This window comes from Caretta caretta, chromosome 1 (assembly GCF_965140235.1).
Source record: "Caretta caretta isolate rCarCar2 chromosome 1, rCarCar1.hap1, whole genome shotgun sequence".
Lineage (NCBI taxonomy): Eukaryota > Metazoa > Chordata > Testudines > Cheloniidae > Caretta > Caretta caretta.
Genome location: NC_134206.1, coordinates 9,843,495 through 9,858,483, shown reverse-complemented (window position 1 = coordinate 9,858,483; position 14,989 = coordinate 9,843,495). Strand labels below are relative to the sequence as shown.

The 14,989-nt window shown below is 54.1% G+C and overlaps 1 protein-coding gene across 2 annotated transcripts in view; it reads right to left on the bottom strand.

Annotated features, from left to right (window-relative positions):
* Positions 1 to 14,989, bottom strand: part of PDE2A (phosphodiesterase 2A) — a 376,047-nt gene that overhangs the window by 110,641 nt on the left and 250,417 nt on the right. For both annotated transcript variants that reach the window (XM_048838672.2, XM_048838681.2), the window contains one exon: positions 7,477 to 7,565. In XM_048838672.2, coding sequence (XP_048694629.1) covers positions 7,477 to 7,565 — 89 coding nt within the window. The remainder of the gene's footprint in view (positions 1 to 7,476; positions 7,566 to 14,989) is intronic.

Here is a 14,989-nt window from a genome sequence, read left to right as displayed (position 1 = left end):
GCACCAGGACTGAGGCTCCCTTACTACAAGCTGAAATCACAAAAGAGTTAAACTTACTAAGAGCTGAAATCACTGAGTGTTGTGTTAAGTAGTGGGGGAGCCTGCAGATATATTGCGGAGCAGTTTGCGGGACAGCCGGCAGAGCAGAGCGGCTCTTGGAGCAGAGCAGTTTGCAGGACGGCTGGAGCGGCTCATGGGACGGCTGGCAGAGGAGAGCGGCTGGTGGAGCGGAGCAGTTTGTGGGATGCCTAGAGCAGCTCATGGGGGCGGCTGGCAGAGCGGTGTGATTCATGGGACGGCTGGTGGAGCAGAGCGGAGCCCCATGGAGAGGTGGGGCAATTGGCTTTGGACCACATAAGGTGCCCCTTAAGCCCCCCAATCTCCACCCAGGTTGGGAGGTAAAACTCTGCAGATAAACTTTCGAACTTGGGCTGCACTGACCAGGGACAGAGACTTTTGGGGTGTTGGACTTTTGGGACTTTGGGTGATTTTGGGTTGCTGGACTCAAAAACCAAAGGGAAAGGACATGTCCCAATTTGCTTGGGGTGGGTTTTTGCTCATGGGTTGTGTTATGAATCCTGTTGGTGGTGTTTCCCCAACATAATGCCACATTGTTTCTCTCTGTTATTAAAAGGCTTTTTGCTACACTCAGACTCTGTGCTTGCGAGAGGGGAAGTATTGCCTCTTGGAGGCACCCAGCGTGGGTGGTATATATTTGTCCCAGGTCACTGGTGGGGGCTCGAGCCGATTTTGCATTGTGTTATTGGAATGGATCCCCTAGATATTGAACCCGGCCCTTGTTGCTGCCAACTCTGTCGGGCAGAAGGGTTACACTAGTAATCAGCCCTGATGTTATCTCCCCATTTCATCCCATATGCTGGCTGCCATGCTAAATCATTCCTTTCCCTGCTCGGGGTCAAATATCTGCAGACTCATCCCCTGAGATACACACACTGAGAGATGACGGAGTCACCCAAGGCCAAACAGCAGGGCAGTGGCAGAACTGGGCTCAACTGACCCCTGTCTCATGCCTTATCTGCTCTTCTGCCCTGCCCAATGACACACACAACCCCTGATGGCAGCTAACAACCTACAGCAGTGGTTTACAACCACTGGGGATCTGCAGACTAGGGCAAAGATTTCCAAAGGCACATTTTTCAGGGGTCCGCAAATGAAAAAAAGTTGAAAAACGCTGACCTTGAGCAACCCCTTCCTATTCCACACCAGGACTTCAGAGCAAACGAGGCCAGGATCTCCCACCAGCCAAGGAATCCGCCCTACGTTTACGTGATAGTTCATAATATCCCATAAATCAGCCTGCCAAGCCGTTCGTGGCCCTTTTCTCAGTTCCTTCCTACCTGTCAATCTCATTCTAGTTCTGGGGGGATGGCACCAGCCCATGCCGCTGTCACACAGCAGTCAGTGTGTGCCTCCCAGAGTCTCCATCCGCACCTGATCTGCAGAGGATACGAATCTGCGACTGCTCCCCACTGGAGGTTTAGTCCTCTAGCTGCCTGCAAAGGCTCAAACTCTAGAAATCCTGGGTTCAATTCCCGGTGATGAGAGCGGTGCGGGGGCTCCATAATGCTGATCACACAGCTTTGTGAATCCTACTTTGCTGCAGCCATTGATTGTGAGGAGCAAGGCATTGGGAGCGAACAGCTTCCGCCTGTGTGAATCTATCCTGGCCAGGAACAGATCTATTCCTCTGCTACCGCTGACTGAAGAAGACTCTGCATGTGTGGAGCTTCCCACCCCCACCCGGACCTGAATAATTTATCCTGAAACCCGTCAGAGTATTTCGCTTCCAAACAAACCCAGGATCCGTTTCTCCAGGCCACCGCAGTATTTTTACAAGGCTGTCTTTTAAAAGTTTAATTAAACCAGGGCTGGCTGCTCGTGGCGCTCCCAGAGTGGGAACATCCAGGTGACCGGCTCCCAATGACGCAGCAGACGGGCCATTAGCCACAAGGATCAGCAGCCAGGTCGCTGCTCCGGATCTCCAATTTAATCAGTTCAGCAATCCATTATGTTTTTAAATACAGAGGAAATTCAGCTCGCATAGGAGACTAACAATTACATCCAGCGCTTCCCATGCCTAGATCCTGCAGCACGTTACGAAGGCAGGTCGGTGTCACCACCCCCATTTTACAGGTAGGGAAACTGAGGCACGGATCAGCGGAGGAACTTGCCCAAGGTCACAGAATGAGGCAGTGATAGCGACGGAGTCTCTCGACTCCCTGCCTCATGCTTTTATTTGCTGTCCCACGATAGCTGGCGCCATCGAGACCTGGTGATGGAAGTGAAAACCCTGGAATGATCCCTTCCATATTCCAGACCAGGACTTTAGAACGACTAAGGCAGAGTTCCCTGCCTTGCCCAGGAACCTGGGACAAGCCAGGTCAGCTGGGAGAGTCTGTTAGTTTCCGGAAGGCCAAGACCCTGGCTCGATCAGTGCCTTGCTGTTTGAATGCTCCGTGCCTCAGTTTCCCCATGTGTGAAATGGAGGTCATGCCACTCACCTCCTTTGTAAAGCGCCCTGAGAGCAGCAGATGAAAAGCGATAGGTAAGAGCTAGGGATTGTTAGGATGAGGCTGGGAGCCTGATTTGCAAAGCTGCGGTTGGCTGCAGCTGGAGTTGTCACTGCTCAGCGCCTCGGGAACGCCAGGCTCTGAGTGCACGGAGATTCCTAATCATTATCTGCATTGGAGTAGCACCCAGGGGCCCAGATCCTGGATCAGGGGCCCATTGCAGTGGGTGCTATACAAACACCTGATGGATGGTCACTGCCCCAAACAGCTGAGCGGAAGCTGAGAGACAGCAGATGGACACACACAGACGGGGGGGGAGCCCCGGAAACAATGAGATGGGACTGGGCAGCGTGCTGGGCCATGGGCACAGCTCCCCCATAACCTGGCAGGGCGGAGCAGGGCTCAGAAGTACGGCCGCAGCACCGGCTGTGCGTGTGAAATGGTGGAACCCGCCCTAGCAACCCCAGCGGAGGCAAACTAGACAGAAGCTCCCCCCCTTTCATTATCCAGCGCTCACCGTGGACATTGGTCCCAGGCACACTCCTGTGCATGGAGCAATGAGCAAGATGGGCCGATGATCTATCTCCATCCGAGGTGTCCCATCTCCTGCACTGACTGGCACCCGTCCCCAGCAAGGAGCAAAATGCTGATCGCGCGTCAGTGCCCTAAAAGGGCCGATTGATCTGCCCACAGCTGGGGCTGAGTTTATGCTCCTAAGCAGAGAGGCCCAGGGTAGACTGGGGCCTGGGTTCGGTCTCCTCCCCTCATGCCAGGGCTGGGCTGTAGCTCTTCAACGGGGATCGCTTGGCCTGCTGCTGCTCCTGCGGCACCTGTTCCATAGAAGTCTCCGGGGCTGTTGGTTCGGCACGAAAAGTCTCCCGGATTGGCATTTGGGAGAGCCAGTGCCATGCCAGCCCCTGCCAGTCTCCTCCCTCTGCGTGTTCGTTTCTTCCCGCAGCTCAGAAACATCCGTAGTGGCCCTGTTTGTCAAGCAGGGCCAGGCTGACACCCGCTGGCTGCCGGGCCAGTCCCTGGTTAGAACAGGATCAGAGTCTCTCCACGGTGAGGGATTCGTAGCGAGAGGGAGCTTGCAGCGTGCGGGGCTATGGAGGGGCCCTGCTGGGGAAGGGCGACCTGGATGAATGAGGCAGCTGTGGGGCAGGCAAGGATCCGAGCCGGAGGCAGGGAGCTGCACCCAGAGGAAGTCTCAGCAAACAGAACTCCCGACCATGTGTGCTCAAAACACATCGCCTTCCCTTGCTCCCCATTATACGGGTACGGGCAGAGGGATGAGAGCACAGGGTGTACCAGGTAACTGCATCCGCACGAGGGTGTACCAGGTAACTGCATCCTGCAGTTTAAGGGTATCGGTAAAAAAACCACCTCCCTGGCTGACATAGTTAGACCGGTACAAAATCTGCATGTAGCTCAGGCCTAAGAACTGAAAGCCTTTCCGACTCTTCTCTTATCCGCTGCTATTCTAATGATTTGCCTCAGTAATTTCCTACCACAGGGAGTTCCACAGCTACTTCTGCGTCGCATAGGAACAAGGCTTCCTACTTTGGAAATACCGACATTCTGCAGCAGCGGTTAGAGCTTGCAATAGTTTCTCTCTTTATCATTAAACTGCCATCCCTGAGGTACTTATCTCCAGTTACCATTCTCTTATGCTGAATTTATGCAGCCCGCATTCCTTTAGCAGCTGAGCGCCTTACAATCTCAATGTATTTATCACTGCACCCCTAGAGCCATCCCGGAACGCACCAGAAAACCAAGCTTAAAACCCAGCGACTCTGAGAGCTATAAAACCCTCTGGCTTTATTAATATGGTAACAGCGTTTCATGGAGCTGGTGCCAGACTGAGATATACGGCAGCTAAGAAATTAAGTAGGGGTGGAGCGCTGAGTCACTGAATGGAACAATTTAATTTCTGCCTCCTTCTCTCTCAGCTTATTGCCTAACAGAGCCTCTCCTTTCCCAGAGCAGAAAAGAGCAAACCTAGTTAGCAGTGGAGTCAGGGAGCCGAGAAGCATGGGGAGGGGGAGAAAGTTGGGTTTACACAAGTATTGTAATGAATGGGCTAGTGTATCTAGATCACCATTGCCCTCTGCTGGATAGAATGGGAACTGCCCAGCTGTGTGTCATAGATCTTCTACTGCAGGCAGCTGATGGAGATTCTCCTCTAGTGCATGAGGAAGGAGCTCGTGCTTTTGGGGCAGGAGGATGTACATTTTAGAGCCAGCGAAAGGTGTGGGGTTGTCAGCCCTGGGGTCTGAAGGCCTCACAGAGCAGAGCAGTGGCAGGCTTCCCCGACACGCTGCCAGGAGAATTCTGGATGCACATGGGAAAAGCGGGCTGTGTTCAGAGATAGCCCTGCTGCTCTCAGAGCAGAATTAACTGCTTCTCTCCCTAGCCTGCTTTTCCACTGCAGGGGGAGTTGCACAAAATCAGGATTCCCTGGGCTTTTCAGTTCCCTCTCCCCCCAGTGAGGTCATAATCCTCTGTTTTGACATCACAATTCGTTGCCATGGAGACAACGATGTCACAAAAGCAGAGGATTAAGATTCCTAAATAACAATAATCCTGTTTTCATGCTATTGTCCTTACACACAAATAAATAAAAAATGAAGGATGCCACCTCCTTTCATCCTGCGCAGAACGAAACTCCTATCCAGCCATCTGTCCACGGCGGTTTTAGGATGCCCATCACTGGTGCACCCAGGTACTAGAATGTTTTTCAAAAATGTCTGTGAGGCAGAGATCTTTAGCAGGGCTAATGAACGAATGGAAAAAAACAATTCTTCCCTACAAAGGACCGTCTTCCCCTTACAGGTGAGTCAGCTGCCACACTGCACCCCAGAGGCGGTTGCATTTCAGTGATGGGTGAAGTGATATTCGTATACATAAGGCCAACTCTTCTCCCCTTACTGGGTTCTATTCCCAGCTCTGCCACTGACTCCCCGTGTGACCTTTGGCAAGTCACTTCCCCTCTCCATGCCTCAATTTCCCCATCTGTTAAAATGGGGAGAACAGGGCCACTGACTGACTTCACAGAGTTTGAGTGCTGTTCAGATACCCAGGTGCTGGGAGCCACAGAATTACTAAGGGCTGCCAGCACTTGAAAACATTTAAAAGGACCCACAGAACAGGAATCCTGCGTGAGGCAGTGGATTAGCAAACAGCTGTTAATCGGGCCCAGGTGTTTGGCCAGGACTGGAATAGCAGAGGGTGGAACTGAAGATCAGGACTGAGATGCACTGGCAGAGCCGTGCGGGAAGTTTGTACAGTGCTCCCTCACTGTCCCTCTAGGGCTGCCTCAGCCTTCACTCCCATTAGCTGTAAATTCCCATACAAATGTAAAACCATTCCCGGCGACAGGCAAACAGGAAAGCAAAGTGCTGTGTTTGTAAATCTGCCTCCCCTTCCCCGCCGCTGCTCCATTTGACTGGCTAGCAAGTGATTTCATGCTGCAGAGAGAGGAACTCAAATGACTGAACGAAGCTTTGTACCAACTCCATTGATCTCTGGTTAATGGTCTACTCAGCAAGCCGGCTCCTTCCTAACGAACGCCAGCCCAGGCTGCAGTAGTTCTGCAGCGGATGAGAGTCAAGAAGAAATGCCAGTGATTTATTCTCATACCCCGGAGAACCGAATAACTAGAGGAAGCGAGAATATATTGTAACAAACCCAGGGCCACCGGGGATTCCATGCTTATTGCTCCACTTTGCGTCATTTCTTACTGGAGGTACAAAACAGCAGCAAGGCTAGAATCCAGATCCTCCTGCTCAGAAAGAAACCCAGCCCTCAGCCACAGGGGAACCTTCAGTAGCTGGCAACAGTATCGGGCCTATGACACACTGCTGAGCAGTGCTGATTCTACCCAATAGAGGGTGGTGATCAGGGCACACAGAACATTTTCAAAAGAGCTTTAGAAATTCCTGCCACACTCCCGCATCTCTCGCCTGGGGCCACACAGCAACGGACTGTCCAATGGGACAAGCCTCGTTACATAAAGACAGAGACAAATCCCTGTCCCATTGGATACATAGATACAGCCAGGACCATGACAGCCAGTTGTCTGATCTCTTGCATAGCACAGAGCAGAGAACCTCACCAGTAAACTTTGTATCAAGCCCATAACTTCTGTTTGAGCTACAGCATCGCTTTCAGCAAGGTGCCCAGTCTTGACTTAAAGATGTCAAGTGACAACAAATATATCATGTCCCTAGATAAGTTGCTCCATCCGTTAATTCCCCTCGCCATTAGAAAGCACTGAAAAGCACAAGGCTGTGTATAACCATGCTGCCTTCGCAGGGTCAGAACTTCCCCAGTCCTGAGTTCATTTTTTTCACACTGGAGGTTTTTTCCTGCTGCAGCAAGGGCTACAAAAGCAGCCAAGTTTGGAGTTCCTCCCTTCAATCATCGTTAAAGTTACACTAGCCTCTTACTTTAATCAGAAAATCCCAACACCGCAAATTCATTTTTTTAAAGTCCTCCTAAAATAATCAGACCAGACTATACTGGCCTAATAAGAATCGCTGATGTTTTTAAGAGAGTGTCCGAATTCTGGTGCCTCAAAAGAAGCCCAGAACGTTCAACTGAAAAATACAGAACCAAGGGCTTTGACCCTCCCTTTTCCCCCACAAAAAGCAGCTGAAATGACTTGACTCAAACATGTCCCCCAAGTTCACCTGCGGGGCTTGGACCAAGCCTGGGACATTTTGGTCTTCAGGAAAATGCTGAGTCTCTATAGCTGGGTAGGTAGGTGGCCAGCGTGGCACACAGGAGACCCACATGCAAGTCCCACAAAATGGGGTGAAAATCTGGTCTCGTCGATAGCTAGTTCCTGAGGGGCGCAGTGCAGCTGAGCCCGAGCAAGGGGATTCTTTTGTGCGGCTATGGGACATAGACAGGGCGGCTGCGCATAACCACCGCTGGGGCTTACCTGATCTTTCCCTCGGGAGGCAGCTCGTGGGGAGGGTCGTCGCAGGTCAGCCTGGCTTCTCCGTCCAGCAGGTAGATATACACATGCTCCTAGGGGGAAGAAAGCACTGCACTCAGTCACAGGGGCACACGTCTCAGGGCTCGAACAGGCCATCAGCCCTGTATACACATGGGCATCGCCTCTCTTCTCTCTGAGCAAGACTATCTTCTGACTCCGGGTAGGAAGGAGCCTAGCGGACACAGCACCAGACGGGGACCCGGAGATCGGGGTTCAACTCCTGGCCCAGACACTCGCCCTCTGTGTGACCTTTGGACACTTCAGTTCGTCCCCTTGTGCCTCGTCTGTACAATGGAGATCACCCGTCCCGGGGTGCGGCGAGGGCAGTTTCTACCAGTGGGGCGAGGCGCTCCCATGCTGTGACGAGGGAGCCGCAGGTGGGGTCTGATCTGGGGGAGGGAGGAGGGCGTGGAAGGTGGCACGGGGCACCCCCAGCCTCACACAAGCTGAGCGCAGCTCCCACGCGAGCCCGCGCTCAAAGCCTTTGGAATGGCCGCTGCCCAGGCTGCTCTCCGGGTGCAGCTGTGAAGCACAAACGCCACCCGCCCCCGCTCGTTCCTGTGTGGGGAGACACGGCACTGCGTGGCACAGGGCGGAGGGCCAGGGTGCCCACAGAAAGCCCCCACACCAGCCCCAAACCGCACGAATCCTCAGCTCACCATGCACTGGAGCAGGAACCTAGTACCCTAAGCTCCCAGCATTGCTGTGTGATTGGGCCTCTAATGATCTTCTCAGCCACTAACGAACTTTGCAATTAAGTCTCCCCTCCTGTTGTTTGGCTGGCTGTACTGCAGCTTGCTGGGAGTTTGTCTCACTGGGGGAACTGGCTTCCTCCTGCAGCACTGGGATGCACCCAGAGACACATCATGGGGGGCAGCTGGATTCAGCCAGGATTCAACCTATGGAAATCTGCTGTGGGGCCCTGTACCTAGGGGGTACTCAGTGCATCCGGCAGCAGGGCAGGGGCACTGTACCCGGGGGGTACTCGGTGCATCTGGCAGCAGGGCAGGGGCACTGTACCTGGGGGTGCCCAGTCATTTGGCAGCAGGGCAGGGGCACTGTACACGGGGGGTGCCTGGTGCATCCGGCAGCAGGGCAGGGGCACTGTACCCGGGGGTGCCCGGTGCATCCGGCAGCAGGGCAGGGGCTCTGTACCCGGGGGTGCCCGGTGCATCCGGCAGCAGGGCAGGGGCTCTGTACCCGGGGGTGCCCGGTGCATCCGGCAGCAGGGCAGGGGCTCTGTACCCGGGGGTGCCCGGTGCATCCGGCAGCAGGGCAGGGGCACTTTACCCGCGGGTGCCCGGTGCATTTGGCAGCAGGGCAGGGGCTCTGTACCTGGGGGTGCCTGGTGCATTTGGCAGCAGGGCAGGGGCTCTGTACCCGGGGGTGCCCGGTGCATCCGGCAGCAGGGCAGGGGCTCTGTACCCGGGGGTACTCAGTGCATCCGGCAGCAGGGCAGGGGCTCTGTACCCGGGGGTATTCAGTGCATCCGGCAGCAGGGCAGGGGCTCTGTACCTGGGGGTACTCGGTGCATCAGACAGCAGGGCAGCGGCGCTGTACCCACCCAGAGCATTTCACAGCATCCGGACAGGCAGGGAAGTTTTAAACCCTATGGAATTAACAGTACACCTGTCACACTCTGCCACACCTCTGGGGGCTGCTCCGGAACCTCCCTCTGATGGTTAGAAACCTTCTAATTTCCTGCCTCAGTTTACCCATGGCCAGTTGAGATTTTTTTTTTTTTTTGCTGTGAACGAATCAAACAAACCAAACCCCACGACAGCATCCAATTTAGAAGCCGGGACTTTCAGAACAATTTCTGGTCATCTGACCTCAGGCTCGAGGGGCATGCCTCAGGGCAGCACACCAGGACCTGCATAGGTCTCGCTGACTGTCAGCGCTTTCCTGAGCTGGGGACCTCCCTGGAAGTTGGGATTCAGGGGGTGCAGGTTTGAAATACGGCTACCGATCCCCAGAGACCGGGTCTGGATTGAGACGGCAGCCAACCCGCCCACCTCCCGTCCCCCGGTTGGCTGAAACGCTGCAGCTCCGAAAGGAAATGGTAACGCAAAGCTACAGCCGGCATTTCAAGCAGCTCCCAGGTTCCCTAGGCTGGATGGCTGCTCTCATTTCCACGGCTGTTAATTAGTCTGAAAGGTCTATTTCCATATTAATCCCCCTGAGAGCTACAGGCTGGGCTGAGCCAATGCGGGAGACATGGCAGTGACACTTCGTGCCTGGAAATGTCCAGTCCCTAGTCGCGTGGGCTGGGGCCCAGCCAGTAGGACAGTCGACTCAGGGTCTCGGAGCAGGGAGAGAAAGGGGTAGTCAGGCCCTGCAGCAGAAGTAATGGCTCCAAGCACAGGCCCGGCTTCTAATCCCTGCTCCGCTTCCGGCTTGAAACAGTCTATCACCTTGAGCAAGTCCTTTCACCCCATGATGCCTCATTAAACGGTAACAACACTCCCTTCCCCCCCAGAGGTTCTGTGGGACTTCATAGAATCACAGAATCATAGAATATCAGGGTTGGAAGGGACCCCTGAAGGTCATCTAGTCCAACCCCCTGCTCGAAGCAGGACCAATTCCCAGTTAAATCATCCCAGCCAGGGCTTTGTCAAGCCTGACCTTAAAAACTTCTAAGGAAGGAGATTCTACCACCTCCCTAGGGAACGCATTCCAGTGTTTCACCACCCTCTTAGTGAAAAAGTTTTTCCTAATATCCAATCTAAACCTCCCCCACTGCAACTTGAGACCATTACTCCTCGTTCTGTCATCTGCTACCATTGAGAACAGTCTAGAGCCATCCTCTTTGGAACCCCCTTTCAGGTAGTTGAAAGCAGCTATCAAATCCCCCCCTCATTCTTCTCTTCTGCAGGCTAAACAATCCCAGCTCCCTCAGCCTCTCCTCATAACTCATGTGTTCCAGACCCCTAATCATTTTTGTTGCCCTTTGCTGGACTCTCTCCAATTTATCCACATCCTTCTTGAAGTGTGGGGCCCAAAACTGGACACAGTACTCCAGATGAGGCCTCACCAATGTCGAATAGAGGGGAACGATCACGTCCCTCGATCTGCTCGCTATGCCCCTACTTATACATCCCAAAATGCCCATTGGCCTTCTTGGCAACAAGGGCACACTGCTGACTCATATCCAGCTTCTCATCCACTGTCACCCCTAGGTCCTTTTCCGCAGAACTGCTGCCTAGCCATTCGGTCCCTAGTCTGTAGCGGTGCATTGGATTCTTCCATCCTAAGTGCAGGACCTTGCACTTATCCTTATTGAACCTCATCAGATTTCTTTTGGCCCAATCCTCCAATTTGTCTAGGTCTTTCTGTATCCTATCCCTCCCCTCCAGCGTATCTACCACTCCTCCCAGTTTAGTATCATCCGCAAACACTTCCTCAAATACAGCCCTGGATCCTACAAACACAGCCCCGATAGCTCTCTGTGATGCTGGCAGCCCAGGCCCAGGGCGCTGACATATACCGAGCTGGACTCAGGCCGGCTCAGCTGCGGGCTGGCATTGCTAACTGGGTACCAGAGTGATAAGAGTGTTATCGAACGCTCGCGAGTGGCCGTCGGCGTTAATCTCACGTATAACATCCGCATCCCATGCTGCAAATCTGCATTGTACGGCTCTGGGACTGGGTCAATCACCAGGCAGGAGAGAGACGCGAACGAGTGGGATGTGTGGTCTCAACAGAAGAGCTCATGTCCTGCCCAACAAGGAAGGCCCACAGATGCCAGACGGACTAAAGTGGGCCATTAAAGAGGACACAAGGCTGTTGTTGTTTACTCTTTCCCTACGCCAGGGAAGATAAGTCTTGCAAGTGAACGCCTCCCATCGGCAAACATTGCAGCTCCAAGTAGACTGGGGGAAGGATATCAAAGCTGCGAACAGGGCAGAACTGGATCTTTATGCTGCTTGGACTCTGGGGGGCCAAGATTACTAGGCATAAGCAAAAGATTCCCAGTGCTTAGCCTGGGTTAGCCCTAAAGGACATATAGAGCTTGCTTATTATAGAAGCTTCTATTACCTTTTGAAATTTAAAACTGCATCTCCCGTATGTGTGTGTCTTTTCCTGTTTTAACCTTGTAAATAACTCTTCTTTCCTTTTCCTAGTTAATAAATCATTAGGATTTATGAGATAATAAATATCATAAGATTGGCTACAAGCACTTGCTTTGGTGTGAGATAGAATGTGCAATTGACCTGGAGTAAGTGACTGGTCTGCTGGGACAGGGAATAACCTGAATATTCCTGTGATCCTTGGTGTAAGGGACCATCTATCACAAGGGAGGCTCACCTGGGTGGCGAGACAGACTGGGGCACCCTAGGGGACTGCCTGTGACTCCATGTTAAGCGCCAGAGGAGTTTACACTTGGTAACTCGGCGGTGAAGGTTAAGTACAGAACTCAGCCAATCTGGGGATTGTGCCTGGTTCTTAACAGCCTGCCCTGAGCGTGGTGGTCATGCTGGTGAGTCACTTCCAGACGGCTTGACACTATCGATGGTGCTTATATGGCCCATTTAGCTTGGTCTGTAATGGATTTACCCTCACACAGCCCTGTGCGGCAGGGCTGCTGTACAGATGGGAAACTGAGGTGTTTTAAGTACTTTGGAAAAGCTCGCTGGGTGCCAACCTGCATTTCAGGTGCCTAAACACCGTTAAAAACCTGTCCCTGAGCGACCTGCCCCCAAACCACTGGCGTCTAGGGCAGGGCAGGGACTTGACCCCAGCTCTGAAAAGCCTCAGGGGCTCCAGGCCACAGAAGCAGCCCCACTGAGTTCAAGAGAACGAGTTGTGCAGACCATATGCTATCGGAGATCCACGCGGCCTACAAGACCTCTGCCTTCCGCTGTTGCCTCAGCTTCCCTTCTCCACCTGCAGACGTCGGTCTCTGGCTGCCGGCTGGATGCACTGGGGCCGCGATCTGCACAGCCGGCAGGGAGGAGAACCCAGCTAATTAATGCCTGTTGCCCAAGCACCTCCCCGCAATATCAAACACGCTCCTGGCAGTTTGAGGCTAACTCCGTTTTAAGCTGCAGGAGCAGCGGCTTTCTTGCTGTGACAAATCCCCCCCCCGGTGGGTTTCAGACCTTCACCTGGCCATTTCCCTGCCTAAGGAAGTAGGAGTCTTCACGGCACGCTGGCTGGCCGGGGAAGAAGAACTCCAGTGTAACTGGGAAATGGTGCAGGGAGGAAATGAGGCCCATTCTAGCAGCCATTCTCCCCTGTCGCAGAGCGAGATCTCACCGCCAGGCCCGTCTGAGCCGAGAACACGAAGGAGTAATCGCTGCAAAGCGGCACTGATGGAAACACCGAAACTCACAGCCGCTGACAGTCATCTCCGCCAGACACGAACCGGTGACAGCTCAGCAAACAAGGGTCGCTCCGATTTACTGGGGAACAGCAAATCTGACAGATCAAATCTCCTCTTTTGCCCCCTCCGGTCTTCAAAGTAAAGAGGGAATCTTCATGCTGAGGCCAGAGAGTTCTACCCAGGGACGTGATTTCCTGGCAGAGCCTATGCTCAGGGCAATGGATCCTCCAGCCCGGGGAGAGATGACAAGCTGCATTTCAAGGAAATGAAGCACAAGCTTTTGACAGACCCAGGGCAGCGCTTATGGCTGAGAGATGCTGTCCAGCAACGTTTCATTCATGGTGCCGAAGCACGGAGGTATAGTGCGGGGGACGAGCCTCCAGCAGGTCCTTGCTTGATAAGGGTGGGGTGGGGGTGGTTGATTAAATGATTGTTAACGGCTCCTTCTTTGGAGAAGGCTGGTGGGACATTAGACATCAAAGAAGGCCAGCGTGGCTCTGATCCCACCCCCCATTTTACACCACTGCGCCTGAATCTGCTCTCACTCGGAGTGGCGTAAATCAGGAGTCACGGCCCTGAAGTTCACCTGCATGAGCAGAGTTCCTCCCAATTCCCACGGGCATAACGGAGCAGGGTCAGACCCTCTACCCTTCAGAGCCAGCCCAGCTTGATGGTGACTGCGAGTCACCTCTACTGTACAGACACAGGCAGCCAGCGTGAATGGGAAGCATGGCCCAGGGGTTAGGATGCTACCTGAGGACCTAGGCTCAACTCCCTGTGTGCCTCAATTTCCCAGCTGTCCAATCTGTTTCAGGCCCAGCCTCTCTGCTGTGTACTGGGGGTGGAGGAATGTTTCAGGTCCCACTCCTCAGAGCAAACACGCCCTGTCTGCCTGTGCCCACCTGTACGAAAGCTCTTTATTAAGGCTAAGTGAATTAAGCCACTCGTGCGCCATGCTCAGAGCTACCCCGAGTGCTAATCTCTCAACTGCAGCAAGCAGTCTGGGCGGTTTTGCTCCTGGCCCAGCAGCCTGGTGCGGTGCTTGTACCCAAGGCCACTGAGGAGAGAGATGGGCAGAAATCTTCCAATTCCTCCAGTACAGAGTGACTGGGCAGTGCTGAATTAGGGACGGGGCTCCCCAGCCATTGGAGGTGCCCTGGTGGCGATGGCAGCAGGGCAGTGAGAGGACGCATCAATCCCCCTCCTGCATGCTGCAGTGACTGAGGATCCAGTCTGGCCTGGCCTCATCCGTCACCCCCGCATGCTGAGCGGGCACCCTTTGGATGGGGGCTTCCCCGGCCGGCCCTGTGAGGGAAGAAGGCATTAGCACCGAGACCGTGGTGTCCGGAAGCGGGCAGGGCCAGCGCAGAGACACAGAGTGCCCCCCCCCCAACACCACTCTACAGCTGGCACGGGACCAGCGGAGGGCCGTGGGCGACGGGCAGGGGTATGAGACTGGAATCGGGGCTCATTCTGAGGGTGGACCCTCAGCCTGCCAGGAAACGACCTGGAGCAACCTCCTGCCCCGTTCAGCGAGTGCCACAATGCCTTGGGTGGCCTGGGCGTGTCTCTCCCTGGCTCGGAGGAGCGTCCCTGGCTCATTGCACATGTTCCATCATCCTTCCCGGCAGCACGGGGGCGGGGGTCACCCGTCACCCGAGTCCAGGGTCTCCACAGGAAACCAGCGACAAGGAGGAAAGGCTAATTCCGGGCAGCTGGGTGCAATGAAATCCCATTAGCTCTGGCTCATGTAAGAGATAATGCATAGCACCGCCACTGAGTAATTTAATGTTATGATGCTGCGGAAACATTAGAGGAACAATACCATTTTGCCCTGCATCAGCCGCTGCTTATCTGATAGGCTGGATTCGTCTGCCTCATTCCTGCCAGGCAAGTGCTGGGTTCAGCCGAGGGCCCCGGCAGACGACTCAGCAATTGCTCGCTTGCAGCCCATGAGTAATGTCAATAACGGAGCCATAGTTAATTTGGCCGGCGGGAGGGGGAAGAGCAGATTTGCCTGTGAGCGCCAGCAAACCTCTGAGAAGAGAGGCTGGGTCGGAGGGGATGGCCAGGAGCAAGGAGATATAACTGAGCAGAGGTGGGGAGCTGACGCTGATCATCAGCAAACGG